The 20,054-nt window shown below is 36.1% G+C and overlaps 1 protein-coding gene across 3 annotated transcripts in view; it reads left to right on the forward strand.

The window, feature by feature from the left end:
- The window catches only part of BAZ2B (bromodomain adjacent to zinc finger domain, 2B), an 86,858-nt gene that overhangs the window by 58,587 nt on the left and 8,217 nt on the right, over positions 1-20,054 (forward strand). For 2 of the 3 annotated variants that reach the window (XM_010569260.1, XM_010569261.1), the window contains 12 exons: positions 1,633-1,773; positions 2,565-2,819; positions 3,592-3,806; positions 5,213-5,287; positions 10,375-10,618; positions 11,977-12,039; positions 13,246-13,390; positions 16,027-16,691; positions 17,347-17,620; positions 17,806-17,961; positions 18,421-18,581; positions 19,491-19,696. In XM_010569260.1, coding sequence (XP_010567562.1) covers positions 1,633-1,773; positions 2,565-2,819; positions 3,592-3,806; positions 5,213-5,287; positions 10,375-10,618; positions 11,977-12,039; positions 13,246-13,390; positions 16,027-16,691; positions 17,347-17,620; positions 17,806-17,961; positions 18,421-18,581; positions 19,491-19,696 — 2,600 coding nt within the window. Of the gene's footprint in view, positions 1-1,632; positions 1,774-2,564; positions 2,820-3,591; positions 3,807-5,212; positions 5,288-10,374; positions 10,619-11,976; positions 12,040-13,245; positions 13,391-16,026; positions 16,692-17,343; positions 17,621-17,805; positions 17,962-18,420; positions 18,582-19,490; positions 19,802-20,054 lie in introns of all 3 variants that reach the window. The other variant, XM_010569262.1, reaches the window with a different exon arrangement.

A 20,054-nucleotide genomic window follows, 5' to 3' on the forward strand; every position in this document is an offset into this window, starting at 1 on the left:
TCCATTTTAAAATAAAGTTACTGATTTTGTGTGCTGCTTTAGTGTATTGTGATTTTCCATACGAGGTGTATGCTGGTAAAGGGAGAAAAACATGAATAAGCAGCATGTCCCTTATGAAATCATCACAGATATGAGGGCCTGTGTTGTCAATAGAGAGGATGCTTAGCTGCAAAGCAGCAGTTGGGCACATGGGTAGTTCTGTACATGACTGCTTTTTTTCTGCCAGTGTAAGATTGCTGGTCCAAACATGTTCCTTATGTCTAACTCTGACCTCTGTCTTCCCTAAAATCCACTAAATACTGTAGCAGAGGTCATTATCAGCTGCTCTGTGCAGTCATAGTGTTTAGCCACAGTTATCACCAGTGGCCTAGTAATATTCAATATAGAAAAAGAGAGAATAAAAAGTCATGGGGCATGACAGAACTATACAGCAAAGTCAGCAGTTAATGCCACTCTACAAATGCACCTGAGTCCTGACTTACAGTTACAGCCCTTACTCTCATTTATGCAAAATTTGGTAGTAGTAAACTGAAGAGACTAGAGTAACCTCTTAAACTGACAGAATGATGGGGAGTAATTCTGAATAATATGAATCAGCTTAGCTTGGTTCTTTAGCCCTCTGTGTCCACAAGTGAAAAGCATGTATAGTGTCTTCATCTTTATATTGTGTCATGTTCTTAGGTCATGACAAATGCACATGCACACACGTTTGTGTATATGCACGCAGTTCTGTGATCTAAAGAGATAGCACTGATATATGACAGATTCCATACATGGTTTATTACTCAGTATTTTGCATTTGATACTGGTTACACAGAGGTATGTAATGAATTGTGTAGGCAGGCCAGCATATCAATGCTGGCATGTGACAGCAGAACCCCTGGAGTCAGGGGTGGAAAAGGCAGTTGGAGGTCCAAATTCAGAGTTAGTCTTAGCAGGTTAGAGAGGTATAGTTAGTATAATATTCTGTGTGACATCAACGCAGAGGGTGTTAGAAGAGAAAACTAATAGGCATTTGGCTTCTCGCTTGATTATCCCCGTGTTCTTGTTGTGCAGAATAAGATATTAATGACTGTTCAATTTTCAGATTGCATGCTAAGTGCATGGTTGTTCAAGGCCAGATGCTATGTGTGTTGAAACAATTGGTTAAGTTTTATAAGCCATTCATACCCAGCTCATGTATTATGGGAATTTTTAAACCATGTGTTGTCCAGGTCTTCCCAACTACTGCTTTCTTGAGTGGTCCCTACTTTAGCAGATGTATATTGATGATACTAGTGTGCAAGCAGGGCCTTTGAAATCAGATGTCTTGCATGTATGGTAGTTCTTGACCATATTTTCACTCAGTCATCTTTCTGAAATGGTATTCCAAAGAATCTTTCAGTGTAAACATACTCAATACCCGTTTCCATGTGGACAGGAGAGAAAAACAGTGAATCTTAGATTTGCTCACAGATTCAATGATTTTGTTCTATTGCTGTAGTTTCCCCCTTCCCTTTACTTAAATGCAGGTTCCTTAATTGCTGTGGTAATTATTAAGATTATGTAAGTAGTGTTTTTCAAATTTTTAGATTTTTCCATTGTAAGTATAATACGTGGGTTTTATTTTCTGCCCTTTTAATTCCGTTTAAGGAAAAAGAGCGGTTAAAGCAAGAGAAACGCGATGAAAAAAGATTAAATAAAGAACGTAAACTGGAACAGCGAAGACTGGAATTAGAAATGGCAAAGGAGCTAAAGAAGCCTAACGAAGATATGTGCTTAGCAGACCAGAAGGTAATCATACTAATGTAAACTTAATTTCTTGTCTCTTGTTTCTGTATTTTGCAATTGCGACAGTAACTTTTTTTCTTGCAGCCACTCCCAAAGCATTCAAGTTTCAGTAATTAGATAGGTAATTAGATAACTATTTGAAATATATACAAATAGAAGTTACTGCAAACACTAAAGTAGCATATGTTTAGTTAATGAAAAGCATTTTGTTTAAAAGTGGCCTGCTTCCCAAAAAGCACTTGCATGATTGCTTCAAAAAACCCGATTACTCAGAGTTATTTTTACAGCAGGAATATGCATCATGTCTCAGTACACAGGCACTAGATAGAGCTTTTCTCATATGTGCAACTATTCTAAGCTGTTACTCAAAAACTTACTCTCCCAGTCTTCTGTGTTCTTAGTTCTTGTCCTTCAGGACTTTGACATACCTCTACCTCAGGTTCAAGCCCTCTCTCTTCCAGAGAATTCCCCTGCCTGTGTCCCCCAAATATTTTTACACCACCTTTTATAGTATTTCGGCTCAGAATAGAGCCTGAGAGCGTCTCCTGGCCAAAAAGTAAGTATTTATTAATCTCTTGCCTCCTGTAATATGTGAAAAGGTAAACATGCTTCACCTTTAAAGGAAATTTACTGGATGGGATGTGGGGGGCACCTTCTCTATAGCCTTTACATTCTAGTTTTATCATGCTGTAGGTCATATGGGAAGTATCAGTTAATTTCCTCAGGTACTATCAAAAAAGTTCTCTTTCGAAATACACTGCTGAATCTTTCCATTGTTTTTCTTTACTTTTCAGCCATTGCCAGAGTTACCTCGCATCCCAGGCCTTGTTCTCGATGGGAGCACATTTTCAGATTGTCTTATGGTAGTGCAGTTCCTGCGTAACTTTGGTAAAGTTCTTGGCTTTGATGTGAATGTGGATGTTCCTTCCCTGAGCGTTCTTCAAGAGGGTTTACTAAACATAGGGGACAGCATGGGAGAAGTACAAGACTTGCTGGTAAAGCTTGTCTCTGCAGCTGTCTGTGATCCAGGACTTGTTACAGGATACAAGGTAAAAAAAGAAAAAAAAAAAGAAGGAAGAAAGAAATCCATAGTAAACACCCTATATTTATGAATGTGTTCTTCATAATCTGTCTTCGACACCTCTCTGATTTGGATTTCCATTCTCTTCCCTAATTCTCTTCTTTGGTGTCACTGTTCTAATGTTACTCAAAGACTTTGTGCCCTGTCAGCCTTCCCATTTTCCAGAAGTGATATATTTCTGGGCATTTTCTCTACCCTCCCCCATTTTTATTTGGACCTCTTGTAGGGCACTATCACACCTGTGGCCACATCTTTTTTTTTTTTGTTTTTTCCCCCTTTCATTCTTGCCCTCGTGTTATATCTCAGTGAATCTTGCCATTTCTTTCCCCAAAGTCTCCTCTTTACATCACTTCATCAAAACTCTGATTCATTCATGATTCTCTTTCTTATTATCCTTCTTTTTCATGCCAACATATCTCTTTTATACTCTAGAACTCTACATAGCATGGTTGTACAAAACAGTATTCATCAAGTTCCAGTTGGACCATGTATTTTTTCATTTAACCTATTTCATTAATAATAATATTATCTCTGCTCTTAAAAACTTAGAGGTGAAGACATTCTATTTTGTTAATCCATTCAAGATTTACATTCGAATAGTTTTAAAGAAAAATCCTGATTAAAGTCCTTATGTAAAAATGCAAACAAACCCACCTACTGTTTTATAAACGGCGATATAGCCTGCAGAGGAAAATAATATTTTTAAATGGGATTGTGCAAAACATCTTTATTCTTTTTAGGCTAAAACTATTCTTGGGGAACACTTACTGAATGTTGGTATCAATCGAGATAACGTGTCCGAGATTCTGCATATATTCATGGAGGCTCACTGTGGGCAAACTGAGCTGATAGAGAGCTTGAAGACAAAAGCTTTTCAGGCACATACTCCAGCTCAGAAAGCATCAGTACTTGCTTTTCTTGTCAACGAGTTAGCATGCAGCAAAAGTGTAGTAAGGTAAGTTTTTTCCTAAACAGGTCTGTAAAAATAAAATTATAAAAATGTTATAATTCAGAAATACTGCATACACTGTGTTCTGTTACAGGAGGATTCATGGTGTTCTTACAATGAAAGCTGAAATTTGCGATGTTACTGCTTCTTACCTTTACGTACTTCTGATAGGATGGAAGAGTAGAACTTTTCCATGTTTGGTCTCTTAAGTTTGTTTTCAAAGCTTGCACCAAAATTTCTCCAGCTATGTTCGGAGTAAAAGATGAGGTTGATTACAGAGAAATTTACTAGGTATTCTGGGGGATAATTTAGAACAGTTGTATAAGGCTTCTGCAGTACTCTTGTTTTCCCTTTTTTCCTTTTGTTTTTTAAGACTTCTTTTGTCCAAATACTTTAACTGGGGTCGTAAGCTGAGGTGGCGAGCCTGATTTATGGTGGTAGTAATTCAAGAAAGTGTATACTTCATTCATGGGCAGTAAGGTATACCATTCCATAATTAAAAAACCCGCTATGTTAAACAACATTTTAAAACCCAACAATGTGCAACATGCAGTAAAGACATAGGAAATGCCAGTCATTGGGCTACATATACCTCCGCATGCTTATTTATTGTGGTAAAGTCTTTCATTACCTAACTGAGTGCTGTTTTGTTTCCTGCTGCTTTTGGTATACTCTGCAAAGCAAAATCAGGGTTGTGTAAGGAAAGAATGAAAGAGATGCTTCATGTTTTCTCAAGCTGAAAAACAGCAGAAGTGGGCAGTGCAAGTGCTGTGCATATACTGTGCAAGAGAGTTCATGTGTATTAATCAAATTCATCGTAGTAAGAAACTTTATCTTACTGCAGATGACCAACTGTTAAGTGAGATATGTAGAAATGATCATTCAGTACTTGAGTTTCTATATTTTCATCGTAGAAACAACTGTAACCTGCTAAATTGTTGACGCTGGGGTGTCTCAGAAGTGGGCTCGCAGACAGTCACTGTAGTGAAGCGCTTTTTTTGGTTCTTCAATTTCTGCAGTGAAAAGTGAACGTTAGTTTGTAGATCACATGGATCCTAGTTAGAGTACCACAGATGTACCAGTGATAACTTTGTTTTCCGTGCAGGGTTAGATGCTTTGTGGCAAATAAATCTAGAGGCTCAACATGGAATTAGAGCTATGGAAGGAAATGTCAATTTCTTTGTATGACATGCTTCTTATGGAAAGAAAGCTTACGTGAATACTAAGTAAAGACTGCCTGACATAGGTACAGCAGTAGGCTACATTGGCATTCCTAGTATTGGAATTTCCTAGCTTAAAAATTACTTATTTTTAATTTTAAATATTTCTTTGAGACAAAGTATCTGTACAAAAATGTATGTCAGAAAAAGATATGTAAGTTCAGAGTTAATGGATTATTTTGTCTTTGACAGTGAAATTGATAAAAACATTGATTATATGTCAAACTTAAGGAGAGATAAATGGATGGTTGAAGGCAAACTTCGGAAGTAAGTTCTGTTTCCTTAAATATTGCAATCTGTTGGGTTTTTGCATTTGCTTTGATATGCTCCTATATAGGCAACTGGTTCTAGGGACAAAATTAGCTGATGCAATTACAGGTTTACCAAGAAGTTAGTAACTGAACTGCTTAATTAAGATGGATGCGGATTTAGAATGGAGCAGCACCAGTCTTTTATAATCTATTAAAGATGCATGAGATTCAGAGGGTTAGTGTCCCTCGAAATTGGAGCAACGTAAGTCCATTTTGTATTCTTTGGAAGAAAGTAAAAATTTTTTATTGGAATATTACAGGAGCTGTCAAATCGCTATTGACATTATCAAAGTTTATTTGTACCTACCGTAATTACTAATGTTCATTCTGAAAGGTGTTTTAAGAAGACATGATTTTCATACAACAATTACCAATCAAATTTTGCTAATTTATATTATGTTATCATAGTGTTTCCCATCTGTCAATGTTGCATTGTTCCCTATAGCTAGGGATCATATATGGAATGCAAACTTTGAGATATTTTTAATATTTTTATTTAAGGTAAAATTGGAACTTTTAAAGGGTTGTCAGTTTCATATCCACTGTTCTCCCATCCTACAAGACAAAATTCCATACAGCAAGCATAATGGCTCCAACTAACAGGAAGCTGGAAGGCATAAAGTTCATGAATCACAGGGGGTAAAAATACATAGCCAGACTCTACTTTGTTTTTTTTATTCTTGGTCATCTTTACCTCTTACTAGGAACAGTGAATCCTTTCTTAGTCCTTGCTTTAGGTACTTGTGTTTCTAATCTTATGTCTCCCTTTTTTCCCTTTAATGTATCTCAGAAGGAAGAAGGAAAGAAGTAAAGAAGAAGGACAAGAGGGAGGTAGAGGAAAAAATTAGACCAATAAAAAAAAATTATCTACTACTACTGCAGATCCCAGTCTGCACAGGGTTAATATGTTTTATCTTTTAGGACAATCCAAATACTTTCTCCTGTCTTTATCTGTATCCCCTCTACGGGATATAGTTTAAAAAGTGTTTCTGAAGTTCTGATGTAGCCTACTGTCCATTAGTGGAATGGGACCCTTACCTGTCCTTGTCTCCTTAGGGACTGCTTAGTCTTTCTCTCCCTCCATCAAACTGTAAGTACTCGTAGATGTAGGATCCTCCCTTTTCCTCGTGATCTCTTTTCTTCCCTTTCAAATAGTGGGCATAATAACCTGAAGTCCCAAGCCTCTCTTCCTTTCTACAATCATTTCTCTATTTCTTGTGTTTTCCCCTCGTGTGGATTTCAGGTCCCTATTTTTGAGCGTAAGTATTGCGGGAGTGTTCTTCCGCTTCTTTGAGTTTACTGGACTTGATTCATCTCTTTCATCTTTGGTTCAAAATCTTTGGATTTTCCACTGTTTCTCTGGTGAACTCTAAGAAGCTTTTTAGAAGAGTCTTCTTCGATCAATTTTAAATAATGTTTTCTTCTTTATTATGTCAGTTGTTTTTCATAAACTCTTACAACTGTTCCGGGGCTTCTCTGAAAAGAAATCTGTCCATTTCAGTCTTTTGTTTGGTCTTTTTTTCTGCTTCCAGACTTCATTCTTATGCATGTTATCTTCCCCATCCATTTCAAAGCTCAGTCTAGTTTTTAAGCATCCCAGTCCCAAACAGTTTTGCATAGGAATATCTGGTTTCTTGACTACTCATCACGTGATCAACAGATGTGTACTCTTTTCATATGCATACAGACCTTTACGTGACCCTGAACACAAGCCCATCATGCCTGGGAAGTGTATAGTGGTAGAATAATGGATGCTGAGGAATGGGTTTGCCAGTGTTTGTTGTCCAGACTGTTTTGAAGTATATCTAAGTGGGATGAGAAAAGATTTTACCTGTACCAGATGTTTTCACTAAGTGATTTTTTTTTTTTTTTTTGTACTTACGTTCACACTTTTAGCTCCTCAACTGGATATTGGGGCTGGGGGGGGCGGGCAGGGCAGCTAAAAATACAACATAAAACCCGTGTTTGTAAGATACAAAAAAGCAACATTAAAATCCCAGGTTGGAAAAAGGAAAAATTGTATAAAAGCCTATAGGGATGCTTCCTCCCCCCCATCCCCCTGTTAGGGATGCTGAACAAAATTCCTTGATAAGTATAATATATATGGTTGGAAACTGGATTCTGAGCTGCCTGGACTGTGTCTGCTGGGCTGATGGTCAGTGAGAGGTTGCATCTAATTCCTTCTCTATCACATTTAGATGTGAATCTTGATACTAATCACTATTTTTGTAAAGGCACCTATCTCATACAATCAATTCATCTTTCTTTGTGCTTTCTGTATCACAACTATAGTCAGAAGACTGTCTCACCTGAGATGATTCAGCTAATTTTTAACAAGATAATCATAATCTCAGCGTCTCCTTTTCCATTACATGTCTTCTTGGCATCTCTTCTGTAGCTTGATCAATATAAAAGGGAATAAAAATGAAATACAGCTACTTGAAGGTTTAGGTAATATCTGTTTCTTTACAAGACTTGAAATACTGCAGAACAAGGTTTTTCACTGCAACAATGTTCTTTTTAACATGCCAGTATTATGGCATATTCCTTATAAGTTAATTTCTCTCCAGTGAGGCTATCTCAACTGTAAATGATGATGGTATATCAAAAGCAGTGTTACATGAGGGGATAAATTACACCCTGAGTTTGGGTAGCAGGTGGTAATGCTGATTTGGGAAACTTTCATTTTTTGAGACCCAAGCTGAACTACGTTAAAAGTGTGTTAAAAGTACGTTTAGAAGTTCTTTGACTTGCTACTACTTAATACTTATGTGCAAAAATTATGAGGAAGGCATGAAAATTAAGTCAAAGCTGAATTTTCCTTCTGTGATCTAGTAAACATTACAGATTAGATTAGAGCAGGCTCAAGTCACACATCTGATTATCTGATGGGCCACCCGCCTTTCTGTGGGCCAATAGACTTTGTAATTCTCTCAACAGTTGCAGATGTTGTTTTGGTATATACCTGAAAGTGAGAAAGATGAAACAGTTTTCCAAGTGAAGGTTTTCTTCTCTCAGGGAGCCATGTGTCTAGGTAGCGGCAGGAAAATTATGCTACCTCTTGAAATAACCTGAACATTTTTTACGTTATGTTGTCATTGGTTTCTGCCTCTGTGCTACTTCGGATACAGACTGCTGCCTTCTTATGCTTATGGTGCTATTAAAAAAGAGCATCTTTGATTTATTTCCATCCTTATAATTTTAGTGTCGTGCAGGCTTCCTTTAGTGCTTGACAGCATTATATCTCTATTTTTGCTTTTGGCAGAAGTAGCCTTTTTTGCTGCTTCTCATTTCTTTTAGGTATATGAAAGAGGTGTTTGCTGGTTGTTGAACTCCCACGTGCCACATTTATTATTGAATTGTCTTCAAGATTATCTTAGTCTAATTTGTCTCTAAAATTATGGGTCATGCAGCAGTCAATCCAATCATTGATTAGTGGCTTTATTTGATAGCTAATTCCTGTGTATAGACAGGAATTTCCGGTCCAGATGAAGAGGATTCGATGGTTTGAAGTTAACCTCATAAAAAGCAAATTTATTAATTAATTTAATTATTTATTTATTTTAAAACTTAACTCAGTGGAAGCCCGAGTAGTACTGATACTCAATGATACTAAGGCTTTTTGCACCAGACCTGAAAATGTTACTTGCTTCCAAATTCACCGGAAGGCTTTAGAAATTTTTTTTATCAAAAAATATTTCAAATCACTAAAATAGCTAAAAATCCATTTGTATTGGAAAAATAAAAGTGTAAAACTTTCTAAATTCTCCAGTGGATTAACCACTGCATTAAAAACAAACAAACCGGTCCCCACATACAAAAAAACCAAAGCCCAACTGTTTTCAAGCAAACAGAAGTCCCCTTAATGATTTCTTGCTAATGGTCTTTTTTTTAAAAAGTGCTGCTACCAATTGAGCAGTGACGGCTTCATTTAAGTCTCTGCTGTTGAGTACTGACTTAGTTTGTCAGCATTTTAGAAGGCTGATACATTTGTCAGTATGCCCAGAAACCAGTACTTCTACAACACTCATCATACTTGTAGCCACTTGCTGTATGGAATATTGTTTTGTAGGATGGGAAGAGAGAGAAGTACGACAAGGAAAAATTACTTACTGGTAATTGTGTTTGTCGTTACCATTCTACTTTTCCCATCCTACCTTCTTCTAATCATCTCTTACAAAAATCTTTGTCTTTTCTACACATGTTTATGAATCTCTTCTAAGTCAGTTGCATTTTTGGTCTGCATTATAAGTGACTGGTTAGGCCTGGCTATTTACACCTCCTGTGATTCAGCATGTTTGCCTGCTAGCTCCCTGATAGGTGGAACTATAATTTTTGCTGTGTGGAATCTTGTCTTATAGGCTTTTTATAGAAGAAGAAGGTCTACTACAACCATAATTACTGGTATGTAAGTTTCCCTTTTATTTCATAAAAGGAAAAATGAGAGTTTGATCGAGTAATCTCCTAGTAATTTAGGTAGCTAAGATTTCTTGGAAAAGAAAGTATGTCCTAGAATAAAAATATCAGCCAAAGGACTAAAGTAAAACAATGCATAATAAATTAAAAAGGCATAAAAATCTGGAAAAAAAATTTTAAGCAAACCTTGCTGTTGCCAGGCAAATGTAAATAGTTTCATACTTCCAGTTGAGGATTTTTGCCCCCCCCCCCGGTATTTTATAATAATATTTTAAAATGCATAGAACAAAAGATAAAGAAGTTGAAGTGGTTCTTTCTTCTAACTGTCTTTCCTGACTTCTCAAAATCCCTCTTGTGTTTCATTTCTTCTAAATATTTATGTCATAAAATGCATCTGGGAGAAACAGAAATTCTATTCGGAACTGAGTAAGAGGCTTAAGGGCTTTAATAACCTGAATTTTTCCTGTTGACTAATGGCAATAAATATTGAGAACATACTATGTCATAGTAGAATAGAAGAGCTAATTTGAATCTAAAATGTATGATTTACTTTCAATACATAGGAAGAAAGGTATGTTTATGCTACAGACATACTCCATAATTTCACCCCTTGTCATGTGTTTCAAGGCTTAGAATCATTCATGCCAAGAAAACTGGCAAAAGAGATGCTGCAGGAGGTGGTGACGTAGGAGAGGAGCAGCACTCTTTGGAAACACCAACACCAGGCCGCAAACGCAGACGAAAGGCAGGGGACAGTGATTACGATGATGATGACGATGATGACAGTGATGATCAGGCAGATGAGGATGATGAGGATGAAGAGGACAAAGAAGATAAAAAAGGAAAGAAGACAGAAGTTTGTGAGGATGAGGTGAGGGATTTTAAGTATAGTGAAACTTAATTAACTAATAAGTTAAAACTTGTTCTCCTTCTGTTTCTCTGCAATATGGCGTTGCTTCCCCAAAATCTCACAATAAAAAGGAAGTGTAATGTACCTCCGATATTTTTAATTTTTTGGAAGAACTTTATTTTCTGGAGTAATTTTTTCTTTTTTTGATATATATTATAGTATGGGTTGGTATTTGGTGGTTTGTTTTTTGGTTTTTTGTTTGTTTGTTTGTTTTTATTTTGGTTTGGTTTTTTGTTTTGTTTCTAGTTTCTACGGTAGGAGCAGCCCTTTGTTGCTATTATTCTGGATTTATTTTAAGTACCATAATGTGTATAAATTTAAGATAATACCTTAGAGGCATAGCACCCAGTTCTTACAAATTAATACTTGAGAATTAAAAATAAGTAATATTTAGGTATCTAATCTCACATCTGTCCCTTAATGTTTTTCCTTTCATACAATCTCCTATTTTGATGCACTGGGCATTTTATATACAAAAGTCCTGTAACTCCTGTAGAGAGATTAATTTTCTGATACAACGGAAGTTCCACTGCATTCATACTATATGTGGTATTTCAGAAGGCTTCACCCTAGTACAGTTCTGCAGAGCCAAGAAATACACGACCAGTATCTTAACGGTGCAGGTGATTGGGAGCACCTAGGATTTTGGCTGTATTCTTTTTGGAAACCTACTGTTATACCCAAAGACTTTCTTGAACTAAATTAAAATTCTCTTTATGGAAATGACTTTCATTTTTAAACTGTGTCAGGAAGAAGGGAACCATAGACTTAAATCATGGGTGCATTCCTCTTCAAAAACCAGTAAGATTAATACTGGAACTTTTATAGCAGACTTGTAATTTAAAGTGGCTCTACAATTTCTTGTAGACATTGAAATAAAATGTAAGTGTGCACTGACCAAAGACTGATTGATGAGATTTTGACAGATTCCATTATTTCATGCATGAAAACCACTTAGCAATTAATTTGAATATCTAAAAAGCTTCACAGAAACTAGGATTAAATTCTGTTAGTCTTAAGTGTTCGTGTACAAATCGAATTATTTCTTCCAGTAAAAGAAGGTTTTCAGCGAACATCTGGCCACAAGCCTTCTCCTTCATATGCATCTGGGATGGTTTGGAAAGATTCAAGATACATCTTTTTCTAGTTACGTTGTTCCTAATCAAATATACTGAACAAGCACAAAATTTGAACTTCTTTACACTTAGAATTTGCCTCTCATTTTCTGTTACACCTTTTTACTGTAATACTAGTAAGACATGGTAGTATGATTTTATCCTGAAATAAATTTGGCGTGACAGTATATTTGGTGATTACAGGATGATGGGGACCAGACAGCAAGTGTTGAAGAACTAGAGAAGCAGATTGAAAAACTGACAAAGGTGAGAGGTCGTTTGTCTTTGTTATACTACAAATTCGATCACTGGATGTCATGGGTTAGAATGTTAACCATCATTTTCAATGCTCCAACTTGATATAAATTGAAATAAGGATCAGCTTTTGTTTCATGAAAATATGAATGATGCTACTGTTCATGACACCTGAATTGTGAGTTTAGTCTAGCGGCACTAAGTGGATATGACTCAAAAGACAGTTAGAAAGCTGTTGATAATATATTCGCACATCTCAGAATAAAAAGTAATACAATTTTTATCCAGACCTAATTGATATCCTTCTGTTTGTTGATCTTAGAAAGTGATGATAAATCTTATGTACAAGAAGCAATGACTTTTCCATTGTACAAATGATTGCAGTTCTCATTCCCTCCTACAGTTGGCTAATTTCTGCAGCTATGTTCCAAGCCAATACAGAGAGCTGTTTTTGCTTCAGATTTTGGAAGAAGAAACAATGGAATAGGAAGAGAAATGTAAATGAGAAAGATAGAATGCTGTCGATAGGGTTACTCATGGCCCATGTTTTTATTCTTTGTATTAGAAAATTTGTCATTTAAGACTTTGCCTCTTGGTTTCTCTCCTTTTCCAAATTGCAGTAAATTAGCAGTCCAGAATTACACCTGACTTCCAGCAGTGTCCATTTAGTAGAGCAAGAATTGAATAAACAAACTGGCCCCCCTCAGAGAACTGTTTGTGTTTGAATACAGAATTTATTTTCAGACATTATTGTTCTTATTCTTTTATGAACCAGTTAAAATATCTCATTAGTTTCCCATCAGGAGCTGCAATATCAGCTATCTTCAGTGCTCTGTTTACCATTTGCTGCTACTGTATAATTGGTAGGATTTCAGCAGTTCTTGTACAATGAAATCTTTGATTCTATTGTTCTCTGAGAGTCAGTGTTAAAAAGACAGGACCTGCCATCACAAAATGTATTTTTAAAGGAAGACTGATAAACTTAAGCTGAACCAGGAAGTGATTGAATTTATTTTTTTAAAGGGAGCTCTGTAAGTAAAATCAGCAAGGCAGCAATTGTGAGTAGAATATCACATAACACACACATGAAATCTCGATAAGAGAGCCTCCTCATGTGACCCTTGAACTTTTGTTCAGTCTGGCAGCCAGGAGATGTTTTCTGTTATAGGGAATTTTTTTCGCCTACTGAATTATAATGCTTTCCCTTTTTTAAAACAGCAACAAAGCCAGTACAGAAAGAAGTTATTTGAAGCTTCACACTGTTTGCGTTCAGTGATGTTTGGTCAAGATCGTTACAGGCGCCGATACTGGATTCTGCCCCAATGTGGTGGTATTTTTGTAGAAGGCATGGAAAGTGGTGAAGGTAAGAAACATAAAAGAATAATGTCACACTGAGGCCCATACTATGCCAAGACCTATTGCCCACCTCTGTAGGCTATAATTTTGTGCAGCACGGTCTTTAGGCTTCACCTTCAACCAGAGGCTCAACAGGCTACTGTCAGTAGACCTCTGTATTCATATGGTGTGCTCTGATGCTCTCTTTTTGTTATAGTTCTATATGTTCTGTATGTTGCATGGGATATTTTTTGTCTCTCAACTATTTCACGTTTCCGTATGGCAGTGAACTCTGCATATGAAAACTAGAATGACCACAGAATGCAAAAAAAAATCTTTTCATTTTCAGTTGTTTTATTTTGTGCAAATATACACACTGTTCTGTGCTTGAAAATCTGATATATATATGTCTGCAAAAACATGAAAATTATTTTCACACAGTGAAGTACTACTGTGTTTTCTGATCAACAATATGATTTAGCCTCTGTATTTTACAAACTGATTTTTTTTCCAATCCAGCAAATGCTGAAGTTATTTTTGCTAAAGTTAAAATGTAATTTTGTGGCTGTGACAGTTGTATACTAACTGTGATTGAATTTTTCACACACTTTAAACTGGATAGATGCAGAAAATATGTATTAATCTGACCTTTTTGTGGATATTAGAATTCTTAAACATAAGCCTTCATTTTGGTTACAGAAAAATCCTTACTAATTCTGATATAGATGAAGCAAAACCCCATTACTCTCACAATTTTCCCACCCAAAACAACAACAAAATCTGATATACATCAGAATTGCATTATGTCATGAGAATTGCATCATTTTAGAGAGCTATTTAATTAAAATAACTGTAAGATTACCGCATGGTATGAAATCTAAGACCTGTTTTGGCCCCCCAAATAAACTGTAGAACTTTTCCTAAATCTAATCTTGATCTTCAAGTTACCTTTCTAAAATGGGTAGCATAAGAAATAATTTTTCTGTGTCACCTGTTCTGCATTATTTTATGCTCTGTGTTAGGAATGGTTTTGCACATGAGTAGCTGGATGTAGAAGTTAAACTGTCATATGCTTTACTGCTTGCATTCCTTTTGTTCACTATATTTATTATATTTGAACCAGGTGAATCGCCAAATGCTTCAGAAATTGTACACAAAATCATTGAAACACACCTACTTGTCTTAAGATAGTAAAAACAAACAAACAAATGACACAAAAGTTTTAGCCAAGAACTATAGGGCAAACCCATATTTTTTTAATATATTGTCTTAATGAAAGTTTAATCTCCCTGAATAGCAAAATGGACATGTACTTAAGTTCTCAACTACTCCCTCTTCCCTTCAACTCTTAGTTTGCTCTGTTTCAGTAAATTCCACTGTTTATTCACTCCTAATTCCTTTACCTAAACATTGGAAATATGAGACAAACTGTGGAATGATCTGTCCATTTAAAAAATACTTCTCCTCCCTCTTCATGTAGTCATTTTGGTTCTTAACGCTGATACTCAAAGTGTTTATATCTTGACATACACCATAACTTTGGACACATTTTGAAGCTTTAATGGGAGGGGATATTCTTTAATGAATTATCTTTTTAGAAATTATGATTTTCCAGAAAGAGCAGGTAAGCTTTTGTGGATGTTTTGGCCATAAACCATAAGCAGGACCTTTGTTTACTTGCGATTGCAGTATCTGATGAAAATAATTTAAGAAGTTGGAATGTTGGATTTTCTACTTCCTCCCCCTTTTCCTGATATTTTTCCATGCCATTTTACAGTTCTTAAGACCTTTTAGCCTAAGCTGACACATCAGTATAAGGGTAGAAGAGAAATGGTTAAGGAAGACTAGGAGAGCAAAGAAGTAAGAAAAATGTTTTTCCTTTTCAGAAAAGATAGATCTTCTGCACCTCATATGTTTGAAGAAACTGGCTTTTGCAGTCAGCTTCTGCTTGTTGTACTTTAAATTGCTTAGCTGTTACGCTGTCTGATCACATCTGTCTGCTTAGGTGTGTGTAGAGTCCCAGTCATCATGTTGGGTGGCTCTTTAAAGTGTTTTAAACTTTCAAGAATGTTGACATTGTTTCACAGTCAAAGTTGTTAATGATTTTTATTGACAGAGGTAAAATATTTAATGTTGTGTTTCAATATTTGGGGAATATTTGATATCACAACATGAATTTTGGTCCTCCTTTTTGTAGTTGGCTGTGAGTTTAACGAAATGGTCTTTTGCAAAAGAAAGCTTTAAGGCTATAAACATTGTACTCTCTTGATACAAACAGAGGAGTTTTTTGATAAAGCATGAAAGTCTTGCAAAAAGAAGGCTGCCAAAAATTTGTCCCTTTCAAAGACTTCACACTGGCAAACTGCTCCAGACATATATGCATCTTAAGGGGGAATACTATAGCTATGATAACTATGTTGATGATATCTTTCCTCCAGGTGTTTAACAGGGTTTAAACCTGTGTGTGCCTTGAAGCTTGTTTCCTTCTGCAAAGTGTTCTGTAAAGTGAGAAGTGATTTCATTTAAAAAATAAAAGAAAAAAGACATTGTGATCTAGCATATGTTGGGCCAAAAATGAAGTAAATTTTATTTAACTGTGATGATAACAATAGTCTAAATTAGTTGGTCTATTATATTTCATCTATGTTTCTTGTTCATTTTTAGGCCTAGAAGAAATTGCAAAAGAAAAGGAGAAGTTAAAAAAGGTAGAAAGCATGCATATCAAAGAAGAAGAATTTGAGACAGAAGAAAAATTACACTGTTTAAATACAACTCACTGTGAGCAAAAGGAAGATCTGAAAGAAAAGGACAACACTAATTTGTTTTTACAAAAGCCTGGGTCATTTTCAAAACTAAGCAAACTGTTAGAGGTAGCAAAAATGTCACCTGAATCTGATATTATGTCCCCAAAACCTAATGGCAGTGCAGCAAATGGCTGCACGTTATCTTACCCAAGTAACTCAAAAAACTCTCTCTGCAGTCTTCAGCCCACTGTATCACAAAGCACCATTGAGAAGTCTGATTCTAATAATCTTTTCAGTCCTAATGCAAGTGGGACAGGAAAGTTTTACAGTTCTCCACTAATTCCAAATGATCAATTGTTAAAGACTCTTACTGAAAAGAGCAGACAGTGGTTCAGCCTTTTACCGAGAATACCCTGTGATGACATGTCAGTTACCCATATAGATACACCAGCTACTACAACTTCACTTACTCCTCAATCACATCCACCATCAAAGTCACCTTCACCTGTTCCTTCACCTCTTCTGGGCACAACCTCCGCACAGAGTCCAATGGGATTAAGTCCTTTTGCATTGTCACCACTGCAGGTAAATAAATGAATTTTTGAATAGTCTGAATTTGCTCTGCTTATTTGGGCAGAATTTCTGTTTAGGCAAATTGTTTCACAGAAGTGCTATCATTATATCTTCTTTATTTTTTTCTATTACTGCTATTATTATTACTACTAGCACTACGACGATGACGATTATTATTGTTATCATCATCATCATTATTATATTATGTTATATGATTCTGTTAATAACTAATTCCATGTTACATATGTTGTATAATATTCGAAGTTTTTTGATAAAAAAAGATTAAGATAGGTAAAATTAGGTAAGCCAATATATGATATTTTGTACCTGTATTTCAGTAATTTAATTTGGCTGTTAGAAGGTTGGCCACTGGTATTAAATGAAAAGCAAATAAATAAATAAAAAAAACCTAGTTTTCAGAAAAGTCACACACCACACCCTCCCTTTAAAAGCTATTATTTTTTTAAGCATTAGCAGGGCCCTAATAAGGAGTATTACATGTTAGTGTTACATTAGTTTTTCTTAAACTACTCAAAGTACTGAGTAAAGGCCTCCTTTTTGTTTTGATTATTGCTTGACAAATAGCATCTTAGTCATAATTCAGGTTTCTTGGTAATAATTAATAATGGTAGTTGTGATTGTGTTAACAATATATTCTGTGTAGCAGATGAAGACTGGACTACCTATAATGGGACTTCAGTTTTGTGGATGGCCTACAGGAGTTCTTACTTCAAATGTTCCATTTTCATCTCCTTTACCTGCTCTTGGATCAGGGTTGGGATTATCAGAAGTGAATGGTAACTCCTTCTTGGCATCTAGTGTTACTGCAAGTACAAGTGAATCACCAGCACTACAAACTGAAAAAACAGGTTCTGCCCCTTCTACAGCAGTTGAAGTAGCCAAGCCAGTAGATTACCCTAACCCAAAACCTATACCAGAAGGTAAGTATAATACAGCAATAAGATAGAACTATGTGAAGGATAATTTCTACAGTGCCACTATGACGTTACAATTTATTTTTTTTATAATTTGCCTGTTGAATTTGGCTAGATCATTTCTCTAATCTGATTGTGTGTGATCACATAGAAGATGCCTGCAAAATGTTCATATGCTTGTCTTGATTTAGAAATGCAGTATGGGTGGTGGAGGATTACTGATCCAGAGGACCTAAAATCTTTGCTTAAAGTGCTGCATCTCAGGGGAATAAGAGAAAAGGCCTTACAAAAGCAAATACAGAAACACATGGATTATATCACCCTGGCCTGCATCAAAAATAAGGATGGTATGTAATTGATATTTATGTTACGCATGATGTTGGGGTATAAGACAACTGGCAGAGAGCTCTTTGAGATGTGTTTAAGTACAGGGTTAGAGTAGCAGCTGGAGAAAAAAAGTAAAGGTCTTGTCTGTCGTTGCCTTTTTACCAGCCTTGTTCTGGGAAGTTACAGGACTGGAGAAATCCCATTTAATATAAATTGCTTTAGTAGCATAAGCGTTGGTAACCTTTTTAAGCTTTCCCATCTCTGTAACACTCTTGCTCGGCGTCTCCTTCCCCTTCTTGCCTTTAAATTGCAAGTTTGAAAACCTACAGAATTTGTTGTCCATATTGGGTATCTTAAGAGTAGTACGCTTTTACAACTGTTCTTCAACATTTGGCTGGAGTGACAGGTATATCAGCTTGAATTTACTCAGAGAAGTTATAATACTAATTAAAATAATAAAAATGTGATTCTCAAAACAGTTGCAATTATTGATATCAATGAAAATGAAGACAACCAGGTAACTCGAGATGTTGTGGAAAACTGGTCAGTAGAAGAACAAGCAATGGAGATGGATCTTGCTATTCTTCAGCAGGTGGAAGATCTAGAGAGGAGAGTTGCATCAGCTAGTTTACAAGTTAAGGTAAAGCCAACTTTTAGTAAAATGTCTCTTTATAAAGTAAGTGGTAAGAATTTGAAGTAGACAGTAGCATTCCTTTTGCAGTTGGTAAGTGCCTTCTTGTTCCATCTCTAATTGTCTGCAAATAAAACAAATCCACTGTAGCAGTATCATGGATATTTGTGTTTGAAACATTTTATTGCAGTGAAATCTTCAGCTGAAGATGCTCAGAATGGCAGTTCCTGGAGACTGTTCTTGTACAGTGTGCAGTTCCCTGCACATTTTTGTTAACCTTATATGGATGCAAAGGTTTTACTGCATATAGACTGCTTCATTATAGTGGGTTTTGCCACAGTTCTGCCTGGTTTGGGGGATTGTTGGTGTTAATGCTTTCAGAAAAGCCTACAAGTTTGCTTGAGTATTGTAGAGTCTTGGAGAACATGTGATGGTTGTGAGTGTGAAAGAGTTAAGAATTCACTGGCTGTTATTACAATTTCGAATTTTTCCAAGGTGGGTGTACGGATATCAAATTGCATATATTTGGTTATAGTACAGATGTACTATTTGTGATCTAGTTTGTTCTAGGGGTGGATGTTATTTCTGTGTGACCAATTGATACTGTCTTCTGAGCCTGTTGGACAGATAGACCTATTGTGATGTTCTGACCAATAGAACAGGATACTTCAAAAGGAGATAAGAATGCAGGCTGTTTTAGAAAGTTCTCTTCAGAAAGTCTGGTAATGCTTGTATTTTTTTGATTAATTATTTTAGTTCTCTGGATATTTTGGAAACTGTCTCTACAGATGGATTACAAGTAACCAAGATCTACTGGAAACAGCACTTCAGTTAGTTTAGATTCCGTAAAACAGTTCCTCTGTGTACGCACTAAGTTAACAGCAACCAATAAATGCACAAACCTTTCTATTAACATAGGGTTGGCTGTGTCCTGAACCCGCATCAGAGAGAGACGACTTGGTATATCGTGAACATAAGTCAATTACTAGATTGCGCAAGAAGCACGATGGAGATTGTGCTGGAGGCGAAGAAGGCAATACCAGCTCTCTAGAGCGGACGAGTGACAACCCTCTAGATATAGCTGTAACCAGGCTTGCTGACTTGGAGCGGAACATAGAGAGAAGGTATCTGAAGAGCCCCTTAAGTACCACCATTCAGATCAAACTGGATAATGTGGGCACAGTTACTGTCCCTGCTCCTGCACCATCCATTAGTGGTGATGGTGACGGGTAGGTTATTGAGATTAACTTGAAAAATTATTGTGCTTCTTTGCTAATTGGAGCCTATTTTCTTATTGCCTGTTATCTATGTACTTTCTTGTATGTCTGTGATCCATACGGATCATGTTATTCTGCATGGTGCTTTGTAAAGATATTTTTTGTTATGTTTGTTGATAATCTTGCGAAGTTATCTTACATTTAACTGGTTGTGACTAAGCTTTGAGGCACGTAGCCACAGTCTGTGCACTACATGAAATTTAGT

This window comes from Haliaeetus leucocephalus, unplaced genomic scaffold, assembly GCF_000737465.1.
Source record: "Haliaeetus leucocephalus isolate CR32 unplaced genomic scaffold, Haliaeetus_leucocephalus-4.0 Scaffold266, whole genome shotgun sequence".
Taxonomy (NCBI): Eukaryota; Metazoa; Chordata; class Aves; order Accipitriformes; family Accipitridae; genus Haliaeetus; species Haliaeetus leucocephalus.